Source organism: Acomys russatus, chromosome 5, assembly GCF_903995435.1.
Source record: "Acomys russatus chromosome 5, mAcoRus1.1, whole genome shotgun sequence".
Lineage (NCBI taxonomy): Eukaryota > Metazoa > Chordata > Mammalia > Rodentia > Muridae > Acomys > Acomys russatus.
Window position 1 is genome coordinate 6,442,800 of NC_067141.1, and position 15,764 is coordinate 6,458,563.

At 53.1% G+C, this 15,764-nt stretch overlaps 1 protein-coding gene across 1 annotated transcript in view; it reads left to right on the forward strand.

The window, feature by feature from the left end:
- Positions 1 to 9,421, forward strand: part of Katnip (katanin interacting protein) — a 175,366-nt gene extending 165,945 nt beyond the window's left edge. The window contains exons 20-28 of the mRNA XM_051145201.1: positions 196 to 361; positions 1,443 to 1,600; positions 2,052 to 2,116; positions 3,073 to 3,183; positions 5,227 to 5,366; positions 6,693 to 6,794; positions 7,392 to 7,552; positions 7,636 to 7,724; positions 8,155 to 9,421. Of these exons, the coding sequence (XP_051001158.1) occupies positions 196 to 361; positions 1,443 to 1,600; positions 2,052 to 2,116; positions 3,073 to 3,183; positions 5,227 to 5,366; positions 6,693 to 6,794; positions 7,392 to 7,552; positions 7,636 to 7,724; positions 8,155 to 8,213 (1,051 nt within the window). The 3' untranslated portion in view covers positions 8,214 to 9,421. The remainder of the gene's footprint in view (positions 1 to 195; positions 362 to 1,442; positions 1,601 to 2,051; positions 2,117 to 3,072; positions 3,184 to 5,226; positions 5,367 to 6,692; positions 6,795 to 7,391; positions 7,553 to 7,635; positions 7,725 to 8,154) is intronic.
- The last annotated feature ends 6,343 nt before the right edge of the window (positions 9,422 to 15,764 follow it).

Sequence of the window (15,764 nt, forward strand, 5' to 3'; positions counted from 1 at the left end):
ACACACCTGTCTCTGTTAACGTGTTGTGGATGAGCATCTCTCAGCACCTTCCTGAGCTCACACTGGTTTTACCCCTTCTTAAGTATTATTGCTTGACTTTACTGCTCTCCCACCCTTCAAGACACAGCTGGGCGAGAGAAGCAGGCTTTCTGGAGGTCTCCCACCATCTTCCTGACCTACCCTCATTGCCTACAGGTTAATTGATGGCATGAACATCACCACGGAGGATGCGCACATGTGGCTGATCCCCTTTTCCCCTGGCTTGGACCATGTGGTTATGATCCACTTTGACAGAGCCCAAAGCATTGCTGGCCTGCGCCTCTGGAACTACAATAAATCTCCCGAGGACACCTACCGAGGGGTAAGCCGGGCAGAGCGGAGTCCACTGTCAGGGAGGCAGCATGATGAATGGCTGGCGTGGGTGCTGGAAAGAAGCATAAATCCTCCAGAACCTTCCAGTGGGTGGCGGGGGGGGGGGGTGACATCCAGGGAGAGAGCAAGCTGCGTTTCCTTTTGCACACAGCAGATATAGCCCACAGCCCACAACCAGGGCAGCCTGGGGAGTTGCAGGGCTTGTTTCTCCTGTGGCTGCAAGTGCCCTTCCCACATAGTCCAGGCTTGTAGTGTCCGCTGTGGGCCTAGTGTCCACTGAGCACTGGGGAGGGAGGGTGTGGTGATGAGGCTCTGTCCATTCTTCATTGCGTCAGGTTCTCATCTGCCTCCCTTTCCTGCCCTCCCTCTCAGGGTTCTAAGGAAGGCTGGGAAAGGATTTGCCATTCTCTTGGGGTTACATAGCTAGAGCCTGGCCTTGCTCTGTCAAGCATGAAACTCACACTCTCTTTCAGTTGCTGGTGGGAAGGCAGGGGTGGCAAGTGGCTTGTAGGCCTTTGCAATTTGCTGGTGGATCCCATAGCATGGCTAGAGAATTCCTGCATACGTGCGTGCGTACGTGCATTTAACAAGCTCTCAGTGGGCACAGTGCCACTACCTGTTGGCTCTGACGCTGACAGAAGGACCAGCTGGGTCTCTGCTGTGTACCCAGAAAGGACCTGCCAGGTGCTGAGAGTAGGAAGATGGAGGCTGTGCCTATCTCACAGGTGGAGAGGGAGTTGGAGGGAGGCTGGAGGCCTACAACACTGGTGGTAGAGGTTGTACTCCTGAGCTTGTGCCCTTGACCATCTCACTAGGCTGCCACAGGCCACTGCTGCTGGTGTCAGGGGTCTGCCACCAAGTGTCATGCCTTCTCTGTAACACATGCATGGGAAACACAGGTAAGTATCCTCAGAGCAGGGCCTTTACCCAAGTATCCTGTGCCCAGCGCCAGCATTGTGTTCAAAATGCAATGTGACTGTCACTGGAACTCAGCCTGGCCAGGTGTTCTGGCCTGGTTGAAAAGCCAACTACTGTCTTAAGCCTCAGGCAAGCTGTGTCTCCTTTACTAGGTCAAAATTGCCCATGTGTCCCTGGACGGCCTGTGCGTGTCTCCTGCAGAAGGCTTTCTTATCCGAAAGGGGCCTGGCAACTGCCATTTTGATTTTGCACAAGAAATCCTTTTTGGGGACTACCTGCAGACTCGGCTACCACCAGCACCCACCAGAAGGTGAGTGAGTGGAGGTTAGCCCACCACTGTCCTCTGTGTGTGCATCCTCAGGTCCAGAGCTGAAGTCACATGTGTTGTCCACCTCTGGCTGCAGTCTCTGCTCCCCTCTAGTGAGCAGAGGATGTGGTTAAGAGCGTGATCCCAAAGGCACATCCCACTCGGCCACCTGTGAGCTGCATCCCTTTTCACAGTGGCTTTAACACTCTGTCCAGGTATCTGAATCTATATTCAAGTTAAATGTGTCTCCACCTCTAGGCTACTCTGAGTATTGGACGGGTCTGTAACAGAAGAGCCGGGTCCTCTACTGCCCCCCCCCCCCCCGCCGCCATATAATGAAGGGGAGGTCACGCAGGAGCCACTGTGCTGCTCTATCTGCAGTCTATGGCTGAGGAGTATCTCTTGGTGACCCTAGAATGGCAGGGCTCATGGTGCTCTTTTGGTCTCTTTCTAGGATAGACACGAAGAGCCTGGAGCGAGCCAGCATGGACTACGAGGCCCCACTCATGCCCTGTGGCTGTATCCTTCTCCCAGCCAGCACAGAGCCAGGCAGCTGGAGTGCCACACAGGGAAAGTGGAGCGAAGGAAGGCCAAGCTAGGACACAGTAGCAGCATGGGGCCCATCTGACCCCTGGAAGTCTGGGACAAAGGACCCAGCTGAGAGGTGATAGAAAAGAGACAGGTGGCCCAGGGACCTGGCAGGCAGAAGTCAGGGACAAAGGCAGCAAGAGCCCCTCCTTCCTGGTGTAACCTCATTGCATGGCCAGCAGAGCACCTGCCCTAGCAGCAGACCTCGATGGCAGCCACCTCCCAGCCATGGAAATACAGGAGCCAGGCATGATGGAGCCAGGGCAAGCATGGGTCCCAGACCGTTCTTGACTACATAATGAGACCCTGTCTCTTAGAAGAAAGGAAGGAAGAAGGAAGGAAGGAAAAGAAAAAGAAAAGAAAAAGCCAAATGCTAGAAATAAAAGGTGCAAAAAAGGAGGCAGTTCCTTTGCCTGTGGCTGCCTGGGGTGTGTCTGGGCCCTCAGGACTTCCACTCCTGCTTTTAGAAGCTGGGGGCTGGAAGATCAAACCAAGGGGGGTCAGGTGTTGCCTTGTGCACATGGACCTTGTCAGCAGGCCTCACAGCTGCAGCCTGACCTGAGGCTTTCCCTCATCCCCAACATGCTTATTCCCATGAACTTAAAAGACACAGAGGAGGGAAGAGGTTTCTTGTTGTAATCATTTCATAACCAGGGAAACTGAGGCATGGCCCCAGAGGGGTCGTCCCAGCACCCTCTGTCCACACGCTCCTAAGACTGTTCATGTCCCCTTCCAAGGCCCAGGGCAAGTGTGATGCTGTGTTCCTCTTAACAGACATCAGTCTCTGGGCAAGAGACTCTTCCATCAACAAACAAGAAGAGTCCCTGCCACCTCTGCCCGTGTTCTCCGGGAAACTAAGCTTCTCTCTTCCTTAATCACAACCGCAGTTATTTTCCAGTTCCAGCTGCTGTCCAGCTGGGGTGATCCCTACTACATTGGCCTCACGGGGCTGGAGCTGTACAATGAGCATGGGGAGAGGATCCCATTGTCCCAGAACAGTATCCTTTCCACTGGGAACAGGAACTGGCACAGAAGATGCTGCTAAGGATGGGCGCAGGGTCCCAGGGCTGTAATTCTAGCACTCAGGAGGTGCAGACAGGAAGATTTTTGCCTGGGTGAGGCCAGCACAATTTTGAGGGCAGCCTGAGCTACATAGCAAGACCCTATTTCAAAAGACCAGATGAGGGTTAGATGTGTTAACACAGGCTTTTAATACTACCACTCAGGAGGCAGAGGCAGGCAGATCTCTGTGAGTTTGAGGCCAGCCTGGGCTACTTAGTGAGACTTTGTCCCAAAATGCAAAACAAAATGAAAGACCTGATGGTGATGATGATTATGGTAGTTATAATGATGTGATGGTGATGTTGGTGATGAAGTTAATGTAGTTATGATAATGTGATAATGGTGGTGCTGGTGATGATTATGATAGTTATGCTAATGTGATGATGCTGATGGTTATGATGATTATGATAGTTATAATAATGTGATGGTGATGAAGTTAATGTAGTTATGATAATGTGATGATGGTGGTGGTGCTGGTGATGATTATTGTGGTAGTTATGATAATGTGATGGTGGTGGTGCTCTTGATTATGGTAATTATTAATGTGCTAATGTCCATGTTGATGGTGGTAATAGTAGTCATGATGATGATGGTTGTGGTGGTGGTGGTGGTGATGGTGATGATGGTGATGATAATAGTTGGATGCGACTGGGCCCTTAGAGCTTCTCCTGGCCATGCTTGCTAAAGCTGCTACATCTGGTTCTCTGCAGACCAGAGTCCCATGGTTGAGAGTACGGGGGGAGGGGGGGTGTTCTTGCTAAGCACAGGCCCTTCTCAGCGGGCATAGGCACCTGGTGGTCTACAGGCTCTGACAGAATCTGCAGGAGAACTCAGTGAGAGAGGAGTAAATTAACTGAGGAGCCCTTTGCTCGTGGTTTGCCCATGCTGGAACTTGTTGGTTGGCCCAGAAGGTTCTAAAATATTTCAGTTTGGTGATTGATATTGTTAAATACAATGTCAGCCTCTGGAATTTAACTTGAGAAGTGCCAGTACAAAGCCCTCAGCCATTTGGAGTGACTGTGACTAAACCAAAGGACCCATTGATGCCTTTTCAATGCTGACTCCTGGAATTCTTGTATATAACACTCCCCAAAATTCAGTGTTGCTAGGGGGCTCCTTCTGTGCCAGGCACTGCTAGAATATACCCCATGCACCCCCAGAAATCTTCTGAATGAAACATTCTGGAATCCTAGTTGCCCAGGGGAGGAACCTGGAGGTTGTTTACTAAGCTCTGAGCTCTCTTGTTTGTCTTCTGTGTCACCTGCTTATCATCAGCATCCTTGAGCGTGTGATCTCGGGCCTTCCAGGTAGGGAGACGCTAGCACAGCCCCAGTGTGTCCTGTGTGTGCCTGGGGCTCTGGGTGTCCCTAGGGCTATCGTTCTCCTTGTACCTTAGCGAGTGACTCCTAGATGTCTGCGTCTCCCCTGATGTCACCCAGAGGACTCATGGCCAGTGTCCTCTGGGGTTCTCCTGTCCATCTTGGAGCATAGATGTTTTATGCCCCTGTTACAGGGGAGGTGACAGGATCACTGGTGTCCAGTGGCTTGCCTGAGGTTTCCTCTGTCACAGTGACAGAGCTGCACATGGAGGCCCCTTCTTTAATCAGCTCCTGTTGGGCCAGGGTGGCAGACCTGGCAAGGTCCTGACCTGCCAGAGTCACTTGCCTGCCCAAGTAGGGTGTGACCTGTGCTTCAAAGCAGTGGCAGCAGCATCACCCCATCTGTGCTTCTGCAAGGCCTTCATTTCCAGCTAACCCACCTGTGGTCCTCTGACCCCTTAGCCCCACACACAACCCCTTGGCCACAACCCCATTTTCTTAGAATGCATCTATTTTCACTGTCATTTCCCAGCCTGCTATGGTGTTAGGCACCAGCCCAACATCTCCTGAGACATAGTGCTGACAGTTTGACACACTTGAGGGTGACACACTGTGCTCATCATATGAGTTTGGGTTATGACAGCTTAACCTACACCTCAGATATCGCTGCCTTCCCGGACAGTGTGAACGCGCTAGAGGGCGTATGTGGGGATGTGCGAACTCCTGACAAGCTTATTGATCAAGTCAATGACACCAGTGATGGCAGGCACATGTGGCTGGCTCCCATCCTGCCTGGCCTGGTGGGTACCTGGTCCTGGGAGTGGAGAGTACCCATCACTGTGACTAATAGCTCTGGATGTAGCCCTTCCAGACCCACAGTCCCTTCACTTACTCCATAGACTTTATCCAAAAAGGCACCAGGTGTGTGGGGAGCTCCAGGGACTCTGAAGTCAGGGGCTCTTGTAGAACTGCTGGAGGGCAGGGGTCTCATGTGTGTCTTGCTGCCTCTTTGTCAAGGCCCTCTGCAGCCCACTCCACCCTGGCATCTTCTCCATCGCCCCCCCCCCTCCTCTTGTCTCTTTCTGCTTCTTATATCTCTGCCCGTGGCCACCTTGCCCTCCCCCCAGCCCCAGTCAGCCATGTGAGCCATTACCACTGACTGCCTTTCCCAGCTCCCAAACCCTGCAGTGGCACTGGTCCATCATTGCAGAGAGGAGTGAGGGAGGTCCAGGAGAAGATGCAGGCCACCAGCACCCTCCACCTCAGGACCAGAGCCTGTCATCAGCACATGGTGGGATCTGGGGCTCCTTTCCTGCTCATGTAACTGAGTATGAGATGGACATTTTCGACCCAGAGGAGGGAACAGCTCTCAAGGAGCACAGGGCCAACTCCTCAGCCTATGTCCTGCTGCAAAGGGTCACACACAGCCCTGTGGCCCTCAGACCCCAGCCAAAAGCAGTTTACTGCTGCCTCTGGCCACTGTCATTCTCCTCATGCAAACCTAAGAGTCTGGTCAGAAGGACTCCACCCAGCCATCACTGTTTCCAGGCCATTGCGTGCCACAGGCTGGACTCACTCACACCTAGTTCTTTGTTTGGCCTTCTAAGTGGCCCCCTTGTGATGTAGAGCCTGCTGCTCAGGCTCTTCTGATGCTGATCTGCGGCTGAGTGCTAGCCACTTAGTACTCCCCCAGCAGACATGGCCCAGAAGAAACCACTGTGCTGGGTGTGTAGGGCTTGGGCTTTTTCTTGAACTCTGGGAGAGGACGGCTGGGTCACATTTGGTGGGGAGATGCTTCTGGCCTCTGCAGGTGGAGACCTTCCCTGGGCTTGACCTGAGGAACAGAAGGCCAGGCTGCTCACTCCCAATTCTCAACCAGCATTTAAATGAGGGCCACAGCAGCAGGAGGCAGCAGGCCCTCCCAGAGCCAGCTCAGCAGTTTGTTCCAAACGCAACTACACGTGACTTGACTCAAAATGGGCTCGGAGGAGAAGAAAAGGCGCGGAATTCCAAGCTTCCCACTGCCACTGGCACCTGGGGCCCAGCTCCCTGTCTTGGTACTCTGCACCTAGCCCACAGCTCTGTTTCCAAACACAGCTGCTCTAATTAGCTTTGCTCTCTGACAGGTGAACCGGGTGTATGTCATTTTCGATCTGCCCACCACTGTGTCAATGATCAAACTGTGGAATTACACGAAAACACCTCAACGAGGGGTGAAGGAGTTTGGCGTGAGTCCTCACTGGCTGGTGTGGGAGATCGTTGTGCTTGCTGGAAATTAGGCTGTAGGCAATTGTCATTTGCTGCAGTGTGACTCTGTCCCCGTTTACAACCTTGGAAGTGCCTGGTCCTCAGAGCAGGGAAGCCTGCCACCCAGCCATGAATTCATAATTGCCTGGAGATGATGCAGAGCGACCCCTGCACTTTGCCCTGTAACTTGGTGCTGTTGGCCCTGTTGCTTTCAGGGCTCCCTCTAGAATCACAGCCTTGAGAAACAACTGGGTGGCTGGCCAGGTAGAGAAAGCAGAAGCCATCGGGGCTAGAGATTGGGTCTGCCTCCATCTCTTCCCTTGGTCACACAGTGTTGAGGAAGCCCTGGTGCCTCAGCTTCTGAATCTGCAGCCCAAACTAACAGAACATGCCCTTCATGCTTGTGTGTGTGTGTGTGTGTGTGTGTGTGTGTGTGTGTCGGGGGGTGGGGGGAAGGGAGCCTGCTGCCAACCCAGGTCTTCAAAGAAGCTTGGGCTTGGGACAGCAGAGGGTGATTTGCTCAGGGTTGGGGTGAATATGGGAGGGGGCCAGGCTCTCATTACTACTCTGTCTCTTAGCTGCTCGTAGATGACTTACTGGTATACAATGGCATTCTTGCCATGGTGAGTCATTTGGTTGGGGGCATCCTGCCCACATGTGAGCCCACCGTGCCCCACCACACCATCCTTTTTGCCGAGGACACTGACTTCTGTCACCAGGAGAAACACACTATCATCAGGTACACCCCGAGCAGCCCTGATGAGGATGGATGGCAGGGACGTGGCCTGGAGACTGATGGGCCTTCTGTCTCCCCTCCTGTAGTAAGCCAGAGGAAGACCAGGACATACAAATGATGAATGAAAACCAGGTTATCACCACCTCAAGGAGAAAGCCAGGCACTGCTGACCCAGGTGGGTGGCATGTCTCTGCCCTAGGCATCCCTGTCAGAAGCTTGGTCTGGGTGGAGAAGAAGCAGAGTACACTAGCCTTGAGCTGCATGTCCAACTCCTCTTTCCCTCTAAGAGCCTGTGCCAGGGTGGAAAGCGGCTTCTGGCTGCAAGTCTCCCTGTGGCCAGGAGAGAAGGGCAAACCACACTGTGGGAAAATAGGAAATGGAGTTTAGGGCTCCCTGGGGAGGTGGCATTTGAGCTGGGTCCTAAAGGATATCTGGTAACACAGGCATGGCCTTGGAGATGGCATGGTGGAGCCTACTCTATGCGTGGGATTGCCACACAGGGTGCCCAGACCTCAGGCTAGCCAGGTCCCCACCTATGTGAATGGCCAGCTAGGGTATATGGCTGTTCTCAAGAGCAGAGTAACCCACTCCTCCTGTTTCCACAGCCTTACGCCCCAAGACCTGCATACGTGAGAAGGAGACCTCAAGGCGTTGGCGGTGCTGACTGGAACAAGAGGGAGAGCCTCTTCAGGCTGGCTAGGCTCTGTCACCAGCCCTGAACTGCACCCATGCCCCTCATACTTCAGGGCTGTCCAGAAGGGACCCCAAAGGCTGGAAGAGTGTAGAGGGCCAAGGGACTTGAATCACAGCCCCAGAAGCTATAGGGCTCAGGTGAAAGGGTCAAGAACAGGAGAGCCGCCCCCTGCCACACTGGTTTGGCTGCTGGGAGCCAGGAATACTTGGTCCCTCTTTGTGCCTCTCCTGCGAGGTCCTTAAGAGCAACAGAGCTGCTGAGAGGCCCACTGTGCCATAGCTCCTCCTCTATCCAGTGCCTCTGGAGGCCTGATGGGGCTAGTCCTAGGTGGCCTCTGTCCTCTATCCAAACCTGATTCAGGATGGGCCAAGGGTGTGCGTGCCCCACTAAGGAGAGGAAGTGAAATGCAGTGAGTGCTAAAACCTGCCGTCAGCCCTTGCTTCTACACACACACACACACACACACACACACACACACACACACACACACTTGCAAATCAGAGTTGGGAGGGCCAAGGCTTAGGGCCTGCCTCTTCTCCCTGCAGCCCAGAGCCCCATGCCTGTGTGAACATCTATGAAACAAACTCAGATCAGGGACCTAATCAGTCTCCCAGTAGTGGGTAATTTATGGTTCCAAATATTAATCTGTTGTTTTCCTGGCCCAGGGCCCAGTGGGGCGGCACCATGGTACTGAACTCGGTACATTCTGATACTACCAAGGAACACAAGGCTTCCAAGCAGCAACACCCAGCAGCTGTATAGCTGTTTTAATTCGGAGCCAGCTAATGTGCAGATAGGATTGCATCTATGATGAGAATCCATCATCTCTGTAGCCTCCAGGGCCCCCGGCTCCCCCACTCACTCCCAGAGGAGCTGCACTCATCTCTCCAGGAGGGCCATCAGACCAGTGCTTAGGAGGAAGTAGGGCCACTGCCTTGGCAGGAACGCAGCTTCTACTCCTGGGGGTGGGCTCAGGTACATTTTTCTAGAACACCCAAGGCTGACCTTGGTGTGCTCTCTCCAGACCCTTGGTGTCTATATAAGTGTATATTCCATGCAGTCTCAGAGGGAAGGCACTGGTACAAGCACTAACTCTCAAATAAATGTCTATTTTTTCTTACAAAATCAATAAAAGATGTTATTAAGAATAGAATGTGATACACTGGATGAAGCCAGCCAGAGGGAGTCCTTGTTGCTTTCAGCCCTAAGCCAGAGTGCATTTGTGGCTTTCTGAAGACTCAGGCATGTGCCTACCTGAGTTCAGCTTCCACCACCACTTACAGATGGGGACACAGCCCTGAACCCACTTTCTTCATGGAGTCCACCTGCCACACCATGTAAACAGACACCAAGAAATGGTGCACACATTACACACCAGGCACAGAGAGGCTGTGTAACCTTCTCAAGACACACAGCTTTGAAAGCTATTAGTGAATGTACAAATCCTCAGGTGACTACTGGGGAGCAAGAGAGGCATCCCTAGAGCTGGTCTTTGACCACAGGGTTTCACCTGAGGCCCCTTCAGCCCCAGATGCCTGGTTTCTGGGTCCTCCTCATACCCGCTGTCCTTGTCCACTTCCTTCAGAAGAGACATTGCTGGCTCCTGGCATCAGGACTCAGTTGCCCTTGGACAGGAAGGGGGCAGCAAACATCTAAACCCAGGCAGTTTCAGTTCTCTAGAAGGCCCCGGCCCCCATGGTGCTGGTGAGGAGCCCCTGTGCTCCACACACCCAGCGGGAGTGTACAGAGTGGCCTCATGTGGGATGGAGCCAGTGAGGGCAGCCACACAGTGGCAACCCAGACCCAGACCAGGCGAGTGAGGCTGACAGTAGAGATGACCTAGGGTGGTGCTCTCCAGATGTCCCCATGGCCCCTTTGTTCTGATGGCTTTCATGTCCTTTGGAGCCAGGAGATCAAGATGGGGAGCACGTGTGAAGGAGCAGGGCTGTGGCACCAATGCTCACAAGGAGGCCCCGGCCCTGACGACCTGCTGGGGAATTTGGGGTTGCATGCCCACTAGTACCCAGGGCTGTCTCCCGGTTCGTAGGTGTTGCATATTGCTAACAGCAGGAACGTGCAGACTCTAGGCCCCTCTGGAAACTGCTCGGCTCACAGCCCCAGCATAAGGGCAGCTCCTGGCAGCAGTATTTCATAATAACAGCAACAAAATCAATGGTGGCCAGCATGTTTGAGACCCTCCCTCAGGCAAATGGGCGTGTGGGTGATGGACGTTTGCTGTAGGTGCCCTTCTCCCAGCACACTGCATGTTGTGCGGTGGTTCTGGTGCTGGCAGACCTGGGTTCCCAGTCCAGGTGCTACCATCCTTTTCTATTCTCTAACCCAAGGCACCGTCTCCTGAGCCTCCCCCTGCCTGTGTTACCTCAGTGGAGTCTAGGCTGTGACCCAGGCTTCCCTACCCAGACTGCACAGCAGCAGCACCCCCTTCCAGCAGCTGCCCCAGCATCCAGAGCTTGGTTCTCACAGCACATCCCTCCCAGGAGGCTTTCAGCTAAGTCTCCAAAGTGATCATCAAGCACAGCATGAGAGAAAGATGCACTGACTTTGGGACTGAGTGACACAGGGACTCTTTCCCAGGACAATAAGCCACCCTCCTGCCTGCCTCTCAGTGTTCAGCCTCAGTTGATTGCCCTCTCCTGCACTCCACTTCCACCCTTGTCCTTGGTGGCAGGACTGTCCCCTTTCTACCAATTCTTAGACTCTCCTCCCAGCTTGCTCTCTACACTGCAGAGGGAATGGAAGGGAGGGGTTGTGTAACGCCCCTATTGGCCTATTCCAAGCTTGGTCTCTCCCTATTTCAGACCTCTCTACTCCCTACCTCTTTATAGTCCCTGAGCTCAGCTAGACCCACAGCCACCAGCAGGCCACAGTCCTCCAGGAAAGCAAAGGGGACAGCATGGGAGCAGAGTGAAGAATAGTCCAAGAAGGACTGGCCAGGGGACAGGAGCTGTGCAGCTCTGGGGACAGGCAGAGCCCTGGAGTGACTTCCTGCCTGTCTATCCAAGTGGAATCCGCAATGGAGAAAGCTGACTTTCCTTCCTGGCAGTGACTGTACCAGTCCTGAGTCCCACACAGTGGCCTGGGTGGAGCTGTCCAGCCGGTCAGGGTTTGTCTTAGGTTGTCAGCAGTTCTGTTGCTGGGGTGAAACACCATGACCAAAAGCAGCTTGTGAAGGAAAAGGTTTATTTAGCTTATATCCAGAGTCACAGTCCACTGAGAGAAGCCAAGGTAAGAACTCAAACTGGGCAAGAGCCTGGAGGCAGGAGCTAATGGGGAGGCTGTGGAGGAGTGCTGCTTACTAGTCTGTTCCTCATGGCTTGCTCAGCCTGCTATCTTATACACGTAGGACCATCAGCTCAAGGGTAGCACTACCCGTAATGGGCGGGGGGCGGGAGTGGAGGGTGGGGGCGGGGCCCTCCCCTATCAATCACTATAGACATGCCTCCCCTTCCCTCCCCTCAGGTGATCCTAGCTTGTGTCAAGTTGACATAGACTTGTCAGTGCAAGGGTACTAAGGGTCATGGAAAACCAGGCCAGCACTCCTCGAACTTGGTCAGCCCCTCTCAGCCCAGATACCATACAGAATCTGGCTTCCTTGAAGGGAGGGGACCCCACCCCCACCCCTATCCTATTCAGAGCACTGTCACCTGAACCCCTCAAGGCCTCAATGGCCTCCAGCTTCTCTGCCTGCCCAGAGTCACATCCAGGGCAGGCCTGCAGCAAAGCTGCCCCTGCCAGGCACCTTTCCTAAACACCCTGTCCTCTTGACTCCAACTCCTAAGTCGCCACCACCTCACCAAAGGCCTGATGCAGCCCCTTGGCTCACCCTGTCCCCAGGCCCATGAAGCCAAAAGGAAGCCCCAACATAACAGCAATGTGTGTTGATCCTACCTGTCCACAAGGCCCCGTCAACTTCTGTCAGCCCTCATGGTAGCCTTTGCCATAGTCCTCAAGGTGTCATGCATCACACCCCAGAAGTCTGCTCAGGGACAGCCTATTCTTACCCCAAGCTCCAAGCACCAGGTTCCACCACAGCACCATGCAGCCCATGGGGCCAACTCAACCCCAGGGTCTTTGCACAGGCTGAGTGTATAACACACACTTTGCCTAGTGTCTCCAAGGTTCACACTCCAGCTGGGGCTTCAGTGGCTCCTAACAGTTTCTGCCTGACCCTCCTCACTCTTTGAAGTGGCTTTCTTATTGTTTGGGGTTACATGGTAACCCCCTGCACTGGTATGTTTCTGGATCTTGTTTTGTGTGGCAGCTCCATGTACAGTTGTGGTCTATGTATATTGTTCCTTGGTCCCCTTGTGACTCGTTTTCAGATGGGGCCAGCCACTGAGTCAGGGAAGGATTCACACGCAGGCCTGTCCAAGTGCACATCAGGATGCTTTCTGCAGCCCTCATTTCCTCCTTTGTAGCAGCAGCTCCTGCCAGCCTTGTCCTTAGGCCTGGCAGCAAAGGCCCATGAATCACGCTGACATTTCCATTCCCTGGGAGATGCGTATGTGACCAGGTCTGGATGCTGTGGTGGGGGTGAGGTAGCAGGGTGACCACTCATCAAGGCCAAAACCAGAGAAGAAGAGAGTGGGGCCTGCCCATCAGCTTTGACCAGGGAAAGACAGCCATGGGTCCCTCTGCACAATGGGGAGAGCAGGTACTTGGCAGGCAAGTGAGGCGAGGCATCAGAGAGCCTACAGGCTCTAAAAAGGTCCAGTGTGAGGTCTTGGTGTGTGTATGGAGTTGTGTCATGTCCCCAGACCTGCACACAGATGCTATGCACTTCCTAGCATAGTGTCTGTGAACTGTTGGCCTGGGCCAGGTGGGTTTCTAGAGTTCAGTGGCCACACATGGTTCAGACCTGGGACCAGCTTAGGGTGTGAAACAGATGCTGGGCCCATGCAGATCAGCCCTCTACTTCTATTCCAGGTTTCTGGCTTGTTTGTGGCCCCTCCCAGGTTTTAGACCAAGTGACACCTCCCAGCTGTGTCTCTGGGCAGAGCACTGGCATTTGCTCGCAGCAGGAAGACAGCCCTCAAGAAGGTGACGATAAGACCCACAGAGTCACTAACCTAAACTTCCTTTTATCTGGCCGGCAGCCTTCCTGCTGTACTGGAAGGCAGCTGGGTTCCAGATGCTTCCCAGGAGCACCTGAAGCCTCATGACTCCATATCCATCCTCCCTCTCTTCCCTCCTGACAATGGTCCCCATTCCAGTCACCCACATACCATAATCACTTGCAGGAGTATTTATTTAGTATTTTTCTTTAAGCCAAATCTTTTTACTGAAATGCCTATTGTGGTTCATTCTAAGCAGTAGTACCTGCATCTGGAGCGTGGACACGCCCGTACACAGTTTTCTAATACACATTTACATAAACACGGCTATTAAAATAGATGACAATTTTGCAACTAAAATCATTTCCTGGGCCTCCTGGTGCCTTTGACCAACTTCCCAAGGCCCCTAGATGACCACCAAGAACTATAAAATTCCTGGTGGCAGAGCCAGATTCCAGACCAGTGATCTTGCTCCGGCCCTATCACAGTGGCTCCCACTTGCAAAAGGCCAATACCATAGCTCCCCATACTGGCCTTCTGGGGATGTCATAACTGTGCAGACCTCTGCCCAGGCCAACTCAGTCTCCCACACTGGCCACCATACTAATTGTGTCAACATGAAGTGGAAGAGAGATGCTCTCAGAGTGACTGAGCACAGACATGCATGGACACAGATGCATGGGGTCCACCCTTTGCCTCCAGGTGCCCGGCCTGACACAGGACAGACACTTGAAGTTCATCTCTTTTTTTTTCCTGCCCCCTCCTTCCATGCCAGTCCCTCCTCTTGGCCCCTGAGTCAGCCACCTAGCCATCCATGAGCCTCTTTTTTCAGCCACAGCACCTCCTCACACTCAGGGCCCTGCAAGGACATGGAAGTCCTGCCTTAGACATCTGCTCTAGCCTGGAGCTGCAGTGACTTTCTAGGTTACACACCTCATGTTTGCCTGTCCCACCCTGCCCAGAGCACCCAGATGTCCCCAGGATAAGCTATGGGTCCCTAATGAAGCTTTGAGTCCTCCCTCCATTCGGGTTTCACCCTCATAGACCTTCTTTTCTTCCACATTTATCATTTGGACCATTTGAAAGCCCTCTCAAGTCCTGTCCTTAACTTCCACAACCTGACATCAGCAAGATGTCTTGGATGTCACTTCCTCAGTCACCAATCCTTCAGGTGGTCTCCAACAGGTACTGCCTTAGCCCCATGATCCCGACTCCCCTCATTGACATGATGGCAGGGTGCTTTCCATGGTCCAGACTCTGCTCCGTATGCTCACAGGCACCAGTATGTAAGAGGTAGGTACAATGAAGACTCCCAACTACATGATAAGGCCACCAGGGCTGAGGAGACAGGACCTGATGCCGGGCACTCTTACTCCAGATCAGGTACCACACCCAGCACTCGTACACTGAACTGTCATCTCCCTTTTCATCCCTGTCTGCTTCTCCAGAAGCTTCAGTGTCCCATCTCAAAGGGCTACCAGTGTGTGGCACACAGTAGGGGCACAATAGATGACAGCTGTATGCAGACAGATGGACAGCTGAGTGAGGGAGATGGCTGGTGCATGGATAGATGATTGAAAATAGAAATGACAGTGACAAATGGATAATGAATAGGTGAGTGGATATTGGGGGTGGGTAGATGGATGATGTATTCAAAGTGGATGGATGGATGGACGGATGGATGGATGGATGGATGGATGGGTGGGTGGATGGATGGATGGATGGGTGGGTGGATGGATGGATGGATGGATGGATGGATGGGTGGGTGGATGGATGGATGGATGGGTGGGTGGGTGGATGGATGGATGGATGGATGGATGGATGGGTGGATGGGTGGATGGATGGATGGATGGGTGGATGGATGGATGGATGGATGGATGGATGGATGGATGGGTGGATGGATGGATGGATGGATGGATGGATGGATGGATGGATGGATGGGTAGGTGAGTGGATGCTGGATGGGTTGGTAGGGTGGATGGTTGGATAAGTGATGAGTGGATGCATGCTGCTGAATGGATGAGTGAGTAAATGGATAAATCATGTACAGAGGATGTTGGTCAAGTGGGTTATGATCCATGGATAGATGGGTGGGTAAATGATAGGTGGGTGATGGGTGAGTGGATAATTTATTGATGAATGGGTAGATGGATAGATGGGTAGGTGATGCTGGGTGAATGTTGGCTAAATGGATGGGGTGGATGAATGAAGGAGAAGACCACATTCTGCCTCGGTCTGTCAATCTCCAGAAATCCTTCAGGGCAGGATGCGGCCTCTTGGGAGACTAAACTAGAAATGAGTCTTGTTTAATGACATCTGTCCCACATGTCACCACTAATCTCAAGCAAGAAACTTTCCTCTCTGGACCCCAAGTTCTCATGGTCAAGACAGGATTTCCCCACCAGGCAGCTAAGTCAGAGGTTTTATGTAAAGGATCCCCAGGGTCA